This window comes from Acomys russatus, chromosome 28 (assembly GCF_903995435.1).
Source record: "Acomys russatus chromosome 28, mAcoRus1.1, whole genome shotgun sequence".
In the NCBI taxonomy this organism is placed as follows: domain Eukaryota; kingdom Metazoa; phylum Chordata; class Mammalia; order Rodentia; family Muridae; genus Acomys; species Acomys russatus.
This window is the reverse complement of record NC_067164.1, coordinates 39249388-39264492: the sequence shown is the minus strand read 5'-3', so window position 1 is coordinate 39264492 and position 15105 is coordinate 39249388. Positions and strand designations below refer to the sequence as shown.

At 48.9% G+C, this 15105-nt stretch overlaps 1 protein-coding gene across 1 annotated transcript in view; it reads right to left on the bottom strand.

Moving 5' to 3' along the window:
• Window positions 1-15105, bottom strand: part of Aff1 (ALF transcription elongation factor 1) — a 123519-nt gene that overhangs the window by 55256 nt on the left and 53158 nt on the right. The window contains 2 exon segments of the mRNA XM_051170085.1: window positions 12223-13095; window positions 13496-13616. Coding sequence (XP_051026042.1) covers window positions 12223-13095; window positions 13496-13616 — 994 coding nt within the window.

The window sequence follows — 15105 nt, the reverse complement described above, 5'->3', positions numbered from 1 at the left end:
CCCAGCACATCTTACTGTGACTCGTAGATGAATCTGACATTCTAAGATCTACTTCCTATCAAACACCCCCACCTGCTACTTGCTGGATACAGACAGAATGCCACGAAGCTATGTTCCTCACTGTGCTTTGTAGGGAAAACATGAGCAGATTCTGTGAATGGAGAGAGTCTTGGAAATCTCAGGTGTCTGTCAATGTCATCTACGCAAGAAGTTCTGCCTACACACATTGGTGATGAGCAACACTGTTAGCCATGTGAGCCTCTACCCCTGGCGCCACCATGGACCACTGCACGAAACAGCACGAGCATGGTGCTGCTCCCACACAACTCACCCCTAAGAAAACACAGGGCTGCTCTGGTTGGCTGGGTTTTGGTAGAGTCTCACTATGTTGCCTTAGCTGGATTAGAACTTCAGATGTTGGGCTCCAGTGGCCTCAACCCCATCCCTCCCTCTCAACTGAGGGGATTAGGGGCTGGAGACATGACTCTGCTCTTCTAGAGGTTCTGAGTGCAATTTCCAGTAACCACATGATGGCTCACAACCATTTATACTGGGATCTGATGTCTTCTTCTGGTGTGCAGGCACATAGTCAGATAGAGCATTCATACACAAAATCTTTTTTTAGATGAGGGGATTAGGGGCCTCCAGCACACCGCCTGTGGTGTTAGTGTTGTTACGCTACCTCACCATGGCTCTTCCCTTCCCTTCCTTTCTCCCACGCTACTCAGCCTCCCCACAGCTCCCTCTAAGTTAAGCAGCCAACCATCTCTGTTTCTCTGAGAATGCCATCATGGCACCTGTATCCTCACAATGCCACTAACACACTCTGAATTAGCGTGTGTGGAGGGAGAAATATTGTCATGTTGGAAGGTGGGATTGGATCCTGTGCTCTGGGGGATGAGGAAGGAGGAGGCAGGGTGGGTGCTGTCCGCCAGGCAAGTGCTGACAAACCTCAAAGTTGAGCTGGGAATGACCGTGAAAGGTCCCCTAAGTCATGAGTTGCACAAGGGGGGGGGGGGGGGGGAGAGAAAGGCTTCTGGTGAGGAGTTCCAAGCCTGAGAAGGGGAGAAGGAGCCCATAGCGAGGCCCCCCTCTTTCCAGCTGTTGAGGCCAGCTCTCACTCTGCAGCACATACTGGTCACAGACCCACAGCAGTGCTCCCACCTCAGCCTCCACTGAGATCACAAGCACGAGCCACCAGCGCTGCACCTCGTATGGTCTACACAGCACTGGACTAGAAAGCAAACAGTAGGACTTACTCAACAACTGAAGTGTCATTGAAATGGCCCCTATTCTGAGGTTTCTAACCTAACTCCTACTCTTTAGAACCTTCCTAACGCTGGGACCCTTTAGAACATTTCCTTATGCTGCAGTGACGGCCCCCAACCCCCATCCCCAGCATAAAATTATTTTGTTGCTACTTCATAACTGTAATTTTGCTACTATTATTAAGAATCATAATGTAGGGCTAGAGAGATGGCTCAGAGGTTAAGAGCACTGGCTGTTCTTCCAAAGGTCTTGAGTTCAATTCCCAGCAACCACATCGTGGCTCAAACCATCTATAATGTGATCTGGTACCCTTTTCTGGCTCTGGCCTGCAGACAGAACACTGTACACATTAAAAAAAAAAAAATCATAAAAATCTGATATGCAGGATATTTGATATGTGGCCCCTAGGAAACGGCCACTCGGCCCCCAAAGAAGTCGTGATCTGAGAGTTGAGAGCTGCAGCTTTAGAACAAAAGCTGTGATCGGCGACAATTAGTGATTTTTTAAAATTTTTATTTATTCTTATTTTACACGCACTGGTGTTTGCTTACATATTTCTCTGTGTGAGGGTGTCAGAGTTGCTGGAACTGGAGTTATAGACAGTTGTGAGCTGCTGTGTGGATGCTGGGAATTGAACCTAGGTCTTGTGGAAGAGCAACCAGTAAGCGCTCTTGAGCACTGAGCCATCTCTCTGGCTGGCAATTAGTGGTGGGTACAGCCTGCTCTACTAGATTACTGGAGGAAACCTGTAAGGCCCCGCCTGCCTGTCATCACTGAGTATGTTCAGACTGCCTTCTGCTCCAGTGTCCCTGGAGTCCTAGGTCATCAACCAGCTTTCAGGACAAACCTGCTGGCACAGTCAGACATGAGCTGAAACAGTTGTCATATGGTGCTCAGTTCCCTTGGCACCAGCAGAGTCACAGCTGTCTGTCACCCTGCATGAAACACTGTGGTGTTCGTCAATCTTGTTCTCCCAGTGAGCTTTCTGCACACAGAGGGACCATGGAAAGCTTGGCCAAGATGACGGACCCTTGGACAGCAGTGGCTGCCTCCTCGGAGCGCTTGACACCAGGATCAACGTGGCCGTTTTAGTCCCCCGCTGGCCCACCGAGTCTACAGCTGCACTGGCATCTCTTTTAGAACCCCACGCTCTTGGGATGCACCTAGGAACACTGAAGCTCAGACTCCGTTATGAGCACGGAGAGCAGGCAGGTCCCCTGGGGACTTGGTATCCGCATACCTAGACAGGCGGCCCAGCCTGTCCTCCGGCTTTACCCCTACAAGCCACTCAGCCGCCACCATGGCCACAGCCCCCCCCCCCAAGACCATTGCAGGACCTGACACTGCACCTAGCCATTTGGTGTTCTCCTGAAGAGAAAGAGAGCATGTGCTCTTAAAGTCAACTGCTGCTCTGCAGGGAATTCAATATGTTTTCAATTTTTAGTGAATACAGCAAAACCAAGATGTTGTTAGTGACTAAACACCCTGTACAAGGGCCATTCCTCAGTGCAGCTTCAGTCCCTTCTCACACCGTAGGGCAGTGTGGAAACAGAGGCCAGAATATGTATTCACATTGAAAATCTCTTATTAACTAACCACAGACACATTGGCGGGGGGGGGGGGGGGGGGGGGTGTTTCGAGAGACAGTTTCTCTGTGTAGCCCTGGCTGCCCTGGGCTTGCTTTGTAGACCAGGCTAGCCTCGAACTCACAGCGATCCACCTGCTCCTGTCTCCCAAGTGCTGGGATTAAGGCGCGTGACACCACGCCTGGCTGCTAGCTCATTCTTCATTTGCTCAAAGAGTTACTGAAAGGCTTTCTGCCAGGGGGACAGAGCACGAGGCAGCCTTGCCACACCACCGCTCTGGCCGCCTCTGTGGCATGTGTGACTTTGGTAGATTGGCACACACTGCCTGACAGATCATGAAACCAAGTCACCAAAGAGACCACGGTGTGATCAATCCTCTACATGGCGGGGCAGGAGTCTGGGAAGCACAGGTGACTTAGAGCATACGTCTCAACGGGGCTCAGAACCACGTACCACTGTGTCTCCGTCTTAGCACTCACTGGACTCTTGAGTGAAACTTAATGGGAAACGGATCTGGCTCCTAATTTACCGATCTTACTAGAAAACTGAGCCCAGGCTGCAGGCAAGCGCGTGCAGGGTCAGCAATTCTCGTTACTAGGATACCAACTACCCATACCTTGTGGTGGGGAAGAGTAATGCTCTGCCCAGGGTGGACGCTTATTCCAGGAAAACGGGCCTCATCCCACACAGAGTACTCAAGACTGACCCTTCCTTACATTAGCAGTTTAGAACATGCCACTTAAGCTTTAAAAAAAAAAAAAAGACTAAGGAGCTAGCTTGATGGCACAGCTTTTAATCCCAGCACTTGAGACAGAAGTAGGTAGATCTCTGATTTTGAGGCTAGCCTGTTCTAGAGGTCCAGGGCAGCTAAAGCTGTGCAGAAAAAACCCCGTTTCTCTCTCTCTCTCTCTCTCTCTCTCATCTCTCATATCTCTACACACACACACACACACACACACACACACACCACCACCATCATCATCATCATCATCATCACAAACTCACATGTAGAAAGGCCTAACATGACTTAAATACCAATGTGATAATGTAAGGAATTCCTTTTATTAAAATTGTGGGGCTGTAGCTACAGCTCAGCATCTAATAGCACTGGCTGCTCATGCAAAGGACACAGGTTCAGTTTCCAGCAGCCACGTGGAAGAGGTTCACAACTGCCTGTAAACTCCAGTCCTCATCTGGACTTTGTGGGCACTGCACATAGGTGGCATATATGCAAGGGAAAAAAATCAGGCAAAACTTAAAAACTTAAAAATTAATAATCCTTTTTTCAAACTCATTTCTAAAATGAGCTAGTGACAGGTCCCCAGACAAATGTCCTGAATAGAGATTTTCATTTCATGCCATTTGATCCCACCCCTAATGAGCCCGACATGGAAAAGGGATTATTATCATTCATCTAGAACAACAAATCGACAACAAACTAGGCTAGACAGCCCTCACGCTGAGCACGACGGAACAGAAACACCAGCTCTCACCCAGTCCTCACCTGTGCTTAAACACAATGGAGACACACTGATTTCTGATCTCAAAGTGCTTGACATCGGGAGGAGGACCAAGGCTGAAGACAATGCAGGAAAAGTGCTGGGACTGTAGGAACACCAAGGAGTAAGCCAGCTCTAGGGGGCCTGAGAGGCACAAGGAAGACAGTACCAACAGCAGTGACACCATGTAAGGCCAGAAAAAGCTCCATGAGAAAAGTAACTGGCAGCCAAGCCTGGCACCGCTTGTCCGCCCTCTCAGTTCTCGGAGGGGAGCGAGGGGTTCTAAAGACAGACCCACTAGTATCAAATACAAAGACAGAGCCAGTGGCGGGCACCTGCAGTCCCAGCAGCTAGGAGGCTGAGGCAGAATTTCCTGGGCCCCCAAGGAAGACCTAAGCCCATGTGTTTGAGGCCAGACTGGGCAAACTACTAAGACCAAACAAAGAGACAGGAAGAGAAGGTAATACTGAAGATGAAAGTCACACAGAAGCAGACAACACGTTCAAGATCGGTGATGAAGACTTCAGTGAAGACAGGACGGTGAGGGAGAAAGGAATGGGATGTTTTCCGCTGCTGTTCACAAAGTAATGTTCACAGGACCGAGGTGCAAATAGCTGAAATTGGTCACAGAAAGAAAGCGACCCTGGGCCCCAAAAAGAAAGTGAGACTGTTTTGCCAATGTCTGAGGTGGGAACCAGGAAGGGAGACACAGTGAAATAAAGCCCGACGAAAACCATCTGAGGCCAGCCATACAGGCTTCTACAAAGCTCTGTAGGGCAGTGGTGGAGGCATCGGGAGAGTTTGAAACAAGGCTGGGAAATGGCATCTGTGATGGCATGGTGGTGCTTAAGAAGCAAAATGGGCCTGGGTGTGGGTGGAAGGGAAAGAGAAGAGCACCTGCTTGAGACCACAGGGAGAAAAGCGAGTGGTGGATGCAGGTGTGGGTAACTGCATGAGAAAGCTTATCCGGATGGCGTCCAGCTCTGAAAGGCAGGTAGAAGGCAAAGTGAAGGCCTGCATCCAAGCCCTCACTCAGGGCCTCAAGTGAGTTTTAATCATCCTCTCGGCATCTGGACAGCCTTAAATGCATCATGTCAGGTGCCAATATGATGGCCAGGATGCTTTAAAAATAAAAAATAAAAAACCAGGGAGTGTTAAACGTAAGTCACACGCGAGGGCGTGGTGACACACACCTGCAATCCCAGCACTCAGGAGGCAGAGGCAGGCAGATTGCTGTGAGTTTGAGGCCAGCCTGGTCCAGTGAGTGCAGGACAGCCAGGGCTACACAGAGAAACCCTGTCTTGAAAAACCAAAAAACAAAAACAAACTAAATAAACAAACAAACAAAAAACCTAAGTCACACAAATCATCACCACGCCATGGACAAGCTCTGTGACAGTGCAAGTACCATGGGGCCAGGCTTCCTTACACTCCTGGGGACGCAGCTCTGCAGCATGTAAAATGTGACTGAAGGTGGCCATGACAACGGAGAATGAGACAAATGGGCAATTAGAATATTGCTGGTTGCCTGTGTTTTATAAGGTAAGATATTACTACAGAAACTGCCAAGTCGTGCGGATGTCATTGTTCAGGGGAGGCTGTGATGCCCAGGGACCGAGCAGGCAGTAGAGAGAGGGGAGCACAAGGGCCCTGACACTTGGGCAGACAGATCTTTTTTGATTGGGTGGTTGGGTTAGGCCAGCTCCGCCCTCTAACTGGAGATCCCCCTGTGCTGTGCAGGGAACTACAGAGCAAACTGGCAAGGTCAAGACAAGCGGTCTCTTTCTCTGGGCTCTTTAATTATTTTCAGTTATTTAAGAATCAAGTGGGAGATGGAAGGAGAGCTGGCTCATAGTTAAGAGCACCAGATGCTCTTCCAGAGGAAGTTTACAACTTAACTATAATCCGGGTTGCAGGAGATCTGACGTCCTCTTCTGGCCTCTCTCTAAGGGCACCAAGCACCCACAGGACGCACAGACACACATACAGGCAAAGCATCCATACACATAAAAATAAAACTTAATTTTTTTTAATTTTAAAAATTCAAACTGGGAATTGGGCAGTGGTGACACACCTTGAATCCCAGCTCTCAGAGGCAGAGGCAGGCGGATCTCTGTGAGTTCAAGGCCAGGCTGGTCTACAGAGTGAGTCCAGGACAGCCAAGACTACATACAGAAACCCTATCTGGAAAAACCAAAACAAACAAACAAATGGGGGAGAGAGGCACAGGGGATATAGTCTAGTGTGTGTAAGACCCCTATGCTCAACCCAAAGCACTGGAATTTTACAACAAACTTTGCGACAGGGCCCACCCACCCAGGATACCCTCACCAGGGCTCAAGGCTCCTTTGCTCTCTTCTCGCTCAGGTTTCTAACGTCTATTTTAAAAACACGAGTCAGTAATGTGGGCAGCCTTTGTGCCTCACCAGCATTACAAGTTCCTCTTGACTCCACTCCAAACTCGACCTTCTTTTACTTTTATTTTTACATTTATTTACCTGTGGGGTGCCGTTAGAGGTAACTTGTGCAAGTTGGTTCTTCCCCTCCAGTTCCCTGAGGGTCTTGATGGGGGAAGGGGGCCGATTAGAAAAGGACAGTGGAGATTCCTCTCACATCCTGAAGTCTCTGCCATTTACTATGTGTTTGAGACATAAGACTGGGTGCCAGACAGCCCCAGCGCATCTCCTGAGGAGTAGGCACTGAGGTGAGACCTGGTGACTGGACAGTGGGGCTCCTGGCACAGAAGGTCTGCTGTTAGCAACTGACTAAACGCAAACTTGTCTCCTCTGGTCAGTGTCATTGTAATGTGACAGTTTCCTCTGGTCCCCGCCAGGCTCTTATGCCAACGGCAGCTGCGGTGCCAACTGCCTGGCGGCCCTGTGATTGTGTGGTGGTGCCAGTGGACAGGGTGAAGGTGCTGGGGGGCCAGGCAGATGGAGGACTCAGGGTGACCCAGATGAGGCAGAATGGGGAGTTAATCCATGCACCTCTCTGAAGATTATGGGTGATGGGTAAAGACCTGCAAAACAGAGTGCCCTAGACCTTCCCCCGAGGCCAGTAAAGCCCTGGACCTGCAAATCTAAATATAGACGCTTAAAAATAGTGACAAGTGACCCACAGACATTTTGGGCAGGAGCCGCTAAGACAGCCCAGGGCTACAAGCCGCTTTGTTTTGCTAGTGTGCTTCTGGGTTTAAGCCAGCACTCACAGGCTGGAGAATCTGAGACCAGGTAGAAAAATGAGGCTTTCCTGTTCAGCACAAACGTGCCGCTTCGGTGCAGCAAAGCACAGGCTGCCTCCTGCAGCCTTTGCAGCCGGGCAGGTTCTGAAACACATTTTACACTCTCACAGAACATGAAGTAATGCAGAAAAAAAAATCATTTTTGAAAAGCTCTAAAACTGCTGGGAAGTGAGTTAGTGCAGAGCTGCTTGTAGTAGCCCAGGGAGGAAAGCAAGCCTGGGACTGGAAGCCTGCTTGGGTGGTGGCGGTAGTTGGAATTGTTTTTAACTTTCTGTTCCTTCTCAAACTGCAGAGGTACATTCGGTACCAGGATAGGAAATTCCTGTTCCGCTTAGCCCCCACCCCCATCACTGACTGTGCCAAAAACAGGCACTGGGCTCTCTCAAACCGTTTAAAAACTTCACTGGGTTGATTCTGTCGCTGTGTGACATTTAGTCTACAGGGACAGAAAACCAGATACAATGGCTGAAATTAATGATTTTGGTTTGGGCTGTTGGGCAGGCTGATCAATATTTAGGAGATATTTAAGCAGAGATCGTCCTAAGAGAGGGGCCTGGATCTCACTGCATCTCTCCCTCCCAGCTGCCAAGAAGTACATCATCTGACAAAAAAAAAAAAAAAAAAAGAATCATTACCTTCCAAGTTTAAATCTGCTGCTTGTTCATATTCCCCCAAGAACTCCATAATCAGCTATTTTTACACTGATTTTGTTATTTTTAGTTGTTGAAATCATTAGACTGACAAAAACCCCTCCCCCGCACAGGTTCCGGCTCCAAACAAACCAGACTTTCTCTCTTGAACTTCCTTGCCTCTGTAAGCACGGCCTACTTTCGGCTGCCCCTCCCCCTTTGGCCCCATGGTAATTTGTCAAGCTAAATCTAATCTCCTTAAGACCTTTGGCTGAAGGATTTTGAGGTTTAATGTTTTAATCTAGGGGCCCCACTATTTAAGTAATTGGAGGCCATATTTCTAGATCTCTCCTTTAGATAAATTACCTTAGTTTATTTTTGAATTCTAATTTATAAATGACACAATGGGCAAGAATTTGAAGCTCCGGCCTGAGTGTGAGGAAGAAGAGCGTTTGGTGACAGGCTTCCCGCGAGCCTGAGGCCCGTGGACGTTCCTTGGAGCTCACTCTTTATTTATTAAAGCCTAAATTGTCCATCTGTACAGGATACAGAGTGGCGATTCACAACACCCGCAGTACACAGCAACCTTGCCAAGCCAGTAGCCAGGGTTTCCACTTCCCTAAATGCCGAGCAGTGTTAAATTACAATGTGGTAGTTGCATGTATCTGAAAAAACACGACATTTCGATACACGGTTGCAATGTGCTAGTCAAATGCGGTAACTCCCATATGCGTTTCTTTATGGCTCCCTGTGTGGAGGCTCTGAGCGGAATCAGCATTTAAAGTACCTACTGAAAGCCAACACTTGCTGCTGCCTTTTAGCAGTATTTTCTTTGCTGCCTTTTAGAATGCTGCTATACTTAGAATTCCTTAAATCATCTCCAACATTGTTTCATGCCTGTGAACTCAGGAGCTTTGGGAAGGAATTATTTCTCATCAATCAATCTGAACATTCTACTTAGAAAATGTTCACAAAGACCTTTCCTGTCAGGGACAATTAGTGACAGAAGGATCCATAGTTTTTTGTTCTACATTTCTGCTTTTTCTGTCAGCAAACACTGAAAACCCAAACAGAGAAAATGGACAAACCCAAGAGCCTGTGAATAGTGAGTTAATTATAACATGGCATAAAAAATAGAATAAATAGTCACTCTGAAAAATATTGTGCTAAATAGGACAACATGATCCCTTGGCGTGTGTGGCCTGTGGTGGGTGCCCCTGGTGCGTGTGGGTACTAACTCGTTTCACCTCACAGATCGCACAGCAGAAGTCTTGACCCCACCATCCTGTTGTTTGGAGAGCCTTACAGACACTAAAGGATCCTTCTGGGTGGACTTCCTGAGCCTTTTCTGGTGTGGGAGTCCAGACGCATGTGTAGCCACTTGACTCCTCTTCCAGAGGTCCTGAGTTCAATTCCCAGCAACCACATGGTGGCTCACAACCATCTATAATGTGATCTGGTGCCCTCTTTTGGTGTGCAGGCGCACATAAAGGCAGAACATTGTATATGTAATAAATAAATCAATCTTAAAAAAAAATTGACGGGCGGTGGTGGCACACACTTTTAATCCCAGCACTCGGGAGGCAGAGACAGGTGGATTGCCACTGTAAGTTCGAGGCCAGCCTAGTCTACAGAGCGAGTTCCAGGACGGCCAGGGCTATTACACAGAGAAACCCTGTCTTGAAAAACAAAAAACAAAAAAAAGTTGAATACTGAAGCACTTGGGTATCGGTGAAAGTAATTTCCAGACTAGAGATTTTAGGACAGGGAGAAAACGTGAGTGGGTGTGGCTGGCATTAACTCAGGAGATTGGGGTAGAGGCAAAGCAGTGCAGAGCAGCCTGGAAATGAGCATGGGGAACCAACGGGGCTTCCGGATTCATCACCGACTGAGGAGTTTACAAGACAACAACGCTGGCTTATAAGGGACGATTTCTTAAATTTCCCTGAGACCTTGAATAAAGAGTGTAACTATACTCTGTTGTCACTTTCCTCATCCATGAAGGCCCATGAAGTGCTGCATGACGTGCTCCATACTTAGACACTGCATTCACGAGATGGGTGGGGCACGTCAGGCTGAGGTGGCGGCTCAGTGGGCAGAGGAGCCTGCTGCCGAGCCTGACACGTAACTTGACTTCCATTCCCAGAACCCACCTTGTGCAAGGAGAGCGCCAACTGCAGGCGGTGACCCTCTGCCTGCCCTTCTCAAACGGACAAATGTAAAAACAGACGGAACAGAAGGAGGAGGAACTCGAGGCAGTGTTTGATGAGGCTGAGAACAGAGCTCTGCTTTGTTCTGCCAACGCCGAACAAGGTGTGCAGAAACCTTCATGAGCTGGACTCACAGGGCGGGCAAGCTCTGCCAGCGTGGGTCAGTGGTACCCTCTGCGTCTCCCTCGGCCCACGCGCAAGCGCTATTTTTTGAAAATTCTCAAATGCACCCCTTGTTCGGGAAATGAGTAAAGAATCCAACGAGTTTCTTCAAAACCAAAAGCTGATGCCTCAAAGGGCAGGCTGCTTCTCTTAGGCCTTCCAGAAGGGCCCACAGTCCCTTCCTTAAAGAAGGTCAACAGGGTCTCACTGTGCAGCCCTGGTTGGCCTGAAACTATGTAGGTCAGACTGACCTGAAACTCACAGAGATCCTCCTGCCTCTGCCTGGGATGGAAGGTGCGAGCTCATAGTGCCTGGCTTCCTCTCCCTTTCTCCCAGGGTTACAGAGGGGGTTTGCGGAGACAAGTTAGCAGCACCTGGACCCCTGGGTGGGCACGGCTGCTCACCGGCAATCCCAACATGTTCCATACACTAGGGGCAGCGATGGGAGCGCACAGGAGCAGCTGGTGGGAACGGCAAGACAGCTCAGTGACAGGTCCTACCTTCTATACAAGAGGTGGACAGGATGAACAAAGGCATGGGATGTCAACCTCAGCCTGCCACAAGCATGCGCGCATGTACACACACACACCCAGGTATGCCTATATCCCACACACACACAGACAAATAAAATAAATGTTATTTTCAGACATTACATAAAACTGGGTGATTCAAAGGTCTTTGAGCAATAGATATGCAAATCAGAATGCCTACACAACCGAAGCCACCAAACCACAGCCCTCTACAGAAACAGGTAAGATCAGAGTCACTTCACTCTAGCCCACATTCAAGGACAGCTGCCTGGAAGGCCGGGGTGGGGGGACCCACGGAAATTACTGCCTACACTGGACAACATGGTGAGAGGCCCTCCCCCACCAGCAAACATCACCTCAAGCACTTCACGTTGAAATAGTAACCTTCCCTAATTGTGTGTGAAGCATTGCCTGTGTGTGTGTTCATAAATGCCCACATTTACATACGTGTGCACTACCAATCTTTTCAAGCAGTGTATGATGCAGATGGACAGACAGACAGATAGTCTGTATAACGTTGCTTGTACGTTATACATTTCTTCTATTTCTGTGATAATGGCAGCTTAGTGTGTGATAAGAATTCGGGTTCGGGACTGAAGAGATGGCCTAGAAGTTAAGAACACTGTCTGCTCTTCCAGAGGTCCCGAGTTCAATTCCACAATATCTATAGTGAGATCTGGTGCCCTCTTCTGGTCTATATATTGTACATGCAGGGAGAACACTATATAATAAATAAATCTTTAATAAAAGAAAAAAGAAAGTGGTAGTGCGCGCCTTTAATTTCAGCACTCGGGAGGCAGAGGCAGGCGATGGCTATGAGTTCAAGGCCAGCCTGGTCTACAAAGTGACTCCAGGACAGCTAAGGCTAGCACAGAGAAACCCCATCTTGAAGGAAAAAAAGAAAAAGAAAAAATAATTGGGGCTCATGTACTATCACTGAAATTTGAAACCAATACTGATTTCTCTAAAATTAGGATTAAGAGCTGGAGAGTTGGGCTGCAGAGTTGGCACAGAGGCTAAAGAGAATTGGTTGCTCCTCCCAAGGGCCTGGCCATACATACATGCAAAACCCTCAAGTGTGTTTTATCCCACTCACCTCCACCGACTGTGAGGGCATCCTCAGTCTGGTGAGCTTGGCTTTGGCAGGCACTTGAAGGTCTGGCTTCTCGAAGCTTTGCTGAGCATAGTCCTCCAGCGGCGGCTTCAGCTCAGGGGCCTCAGTGGGAACCTGATCCTGACCGTCCATGGGCCGGACATATGCTGTGGGCTTCCGCTGCATCGCAGCACTTTTGGAGGGGAGAGGAGGGGGTGGAAACGTCTGAGGCGGCGGCTGAGGAGGGGCAACTCCGAGGCTGGTAACTGCCACCAAACTGTTGTGAGCGGTCTCTTTATCTTGGGCCTTCACCACCAGGTCCTTAGAAGACGTGGCTGCGCAGTAGCTTTTACTGCTAGTGCCACTGCTATGAACCTTGCTAGATGCTTGCAGCCTGGAATGTACCGGTGACAGAGGGGTCACCGGAGATGGCAAAGAGGAGATTAGCGGTGAGTGCTTCCTCTCCGGAGCTGAGGCGCCATCAGCTCTTCCGTCACACTTTCTGGAACAGTGCCCCTGACTGAGGCGATCTTGGGTCAGATGTGGGCCGTCGGGCACGCCATAGCTTTTGGCATGGAGACTTGGCACCTGTTCCATCCTCGGCGGCGCCATCTTTGGACTGTGGCTAATGTTGCTGACAGGGAGTGATCCGGGGGCAGAAGTATGGATGGGCTGGTGGTAGACACGTGTGCAGAAGGAGCTGGACGCAATGCTGCTCCCCCGGTCGTGAAATAAAGGGTACCTCGGCCTCCCTGGCCTGTCTTCAGAACCACCCAGGCGCTGAGAGCAGGACTTGGCGCTCAAGAACTCCTTCATCTCTTCGTAGTCGCCTAGCATGCTCTGTATCCGACTCGACAGCTCATCGCCTTTTGCGGTCTAAAAAAAGGAAGACAGCAGACTTGAATACTGAGGAAACATATCTAAGCAGAGGAATCGCTTAATGAATTATTATGCAATATTGTTAAGGAAAACCCTCTCTACTTAATGTGCAATGCACTGTTAACTCATCCCCAACCCCCCCTCACCCCCGCCACCCACCCCACCCCACCCCCAGGAGAAGCCTGCCATGGATACATGCTACTAACTACAGGAGCCCAACATTACAAGAGAAAACCACACATTTTGGTCATTCTGACTAACACTGTTGAAAAGAATTTTCAGATTGTGTTTTCAAAAACAACCTCTGGGATAAGCTATTTTCTCAGTTGTGCCCCTGATCATCAAGTTCAATGCTTGGTCTGGACAGGACAGACCATCTCTCACACACAGTAAGTACCTTGTAGGGCTCTGCAAACAGAGGAGCCTTCTCAGGAAACACCTCTTTCTCCTGGTGAGCCTCTTGGTTGCGTCTTTCCTTCTCTCTGATTCGAAGCAGGTTTCTGTCTTCATTGTACAAGCTTTTCCAAATGCCACAAAGGAGAAAGAAAAAAAAAATCAGTATCCAAGTTCCATTGTGTGAACATGAGTGTAGAAGGATATAAGATTAGGCCCAAGAAGAAACGGCAACAAGATCAAACTAAAGAAAGTGCCCTGGATCGCAGAGGCGGCCTGGCAGTTAGGTGCGCACACTGCTCCTGCACAGGCGCTGAGGCCCACTCCCCGGACACATGCCAGGCAGCTCCCACAGTTCACACCTGCCTGTAAGACCAGCTCCAGACCTGACACCTCTCCTGGCCTCCATGGGCACCGGTGGGCGTGTTTAAGGACGGGGACACACACACACTTCAAAATAAGAAAGGAAGAAGACGCCGGGCCTGGTGGCACAGGCCTTTAATCCCAGCACTCGGGAGGGAGAGGCAGGTGGATCACTGTTAGACCAGCCTGGTCTACAAGAGTCCAGGACAGCCAGCACTACAAAAGAAATCCTGTCTCAAAGCAAAAAAGAAAAAGAAAACAGGAAGGCAGAAGGGAGAAAGGCGGCAAAGCGAGAGGGAAGGGGATACACACCCTACAGGGCCAGGGGCTCACACCAGTAATCCCACTTACTGATTTATCTCAGGTCTGCACTACTGAGTATCTTAGTGTATAAACTTATTTTTTACTTCTGGGTTTTTACTTATTTCAAATGTCAAGGATGTACAATCCAATTATAGATGTCAGTTCAATATTCTAAGAGTGCCACACAATCCAATTTGAACCACATAAAAATGTATCCTACATCATGGGCTGTGGAAAAACTGGTTAAAATGTATGCATTGACAGGCACATCAGAGAAAAGCCTATTTCAGCGACATCTAAGTCCCAAACAGGCCTGGCCCACTGCCAGTACCAGCCTGCTCCCACTGGACCCTGCTCTGCAATCTACCTTGAATAACGGAAATACATAACTATAAAAAGACTTTGTAGGCCTGCTTCTGGAAATAGCTGACTTCTCTCCCAACACTATTGTCCATAACTAAACTGGTAACCATTTGATGGCTCCTTACGCTACAAAATAAGCTCTGAACACTTGCTTTGGCATTAGAATCCCTGCATCACCTAGACAGGATGGCGCAGCTGCCCCACAGGTCTGTCCCGTGCGCTCTGCTCAGGCATGCCTTGTGAGCGCCAGTCCTTCTAATCCCCGCTCAGATCTTCTTTTCTGAAAGACAACGGTTCTTGCAGGCTGGCCTTACACACTGGAGGCCCGCTCTATAAGCCAGCCCCACCCACACTCTAGTCAGACCAAACGCGGCTGCTCTGAGCCCCCTGGCCGCTGTGACGCTGACAGACTTGCCAATTACACCTGCGGGCTTCTGGTTCGCTTCACTATATATCTACGGGAGCTGAAGTGTTCTTTCTGGGAAAGGCCCAAGGCAATATTTATTTTCCAGAAATATTTTCTTAGTCCTTTTGAAATTAGGGCAAGTTGAATTTCAAAGCAAGGCAGTGGTTCCGCCTGCAACA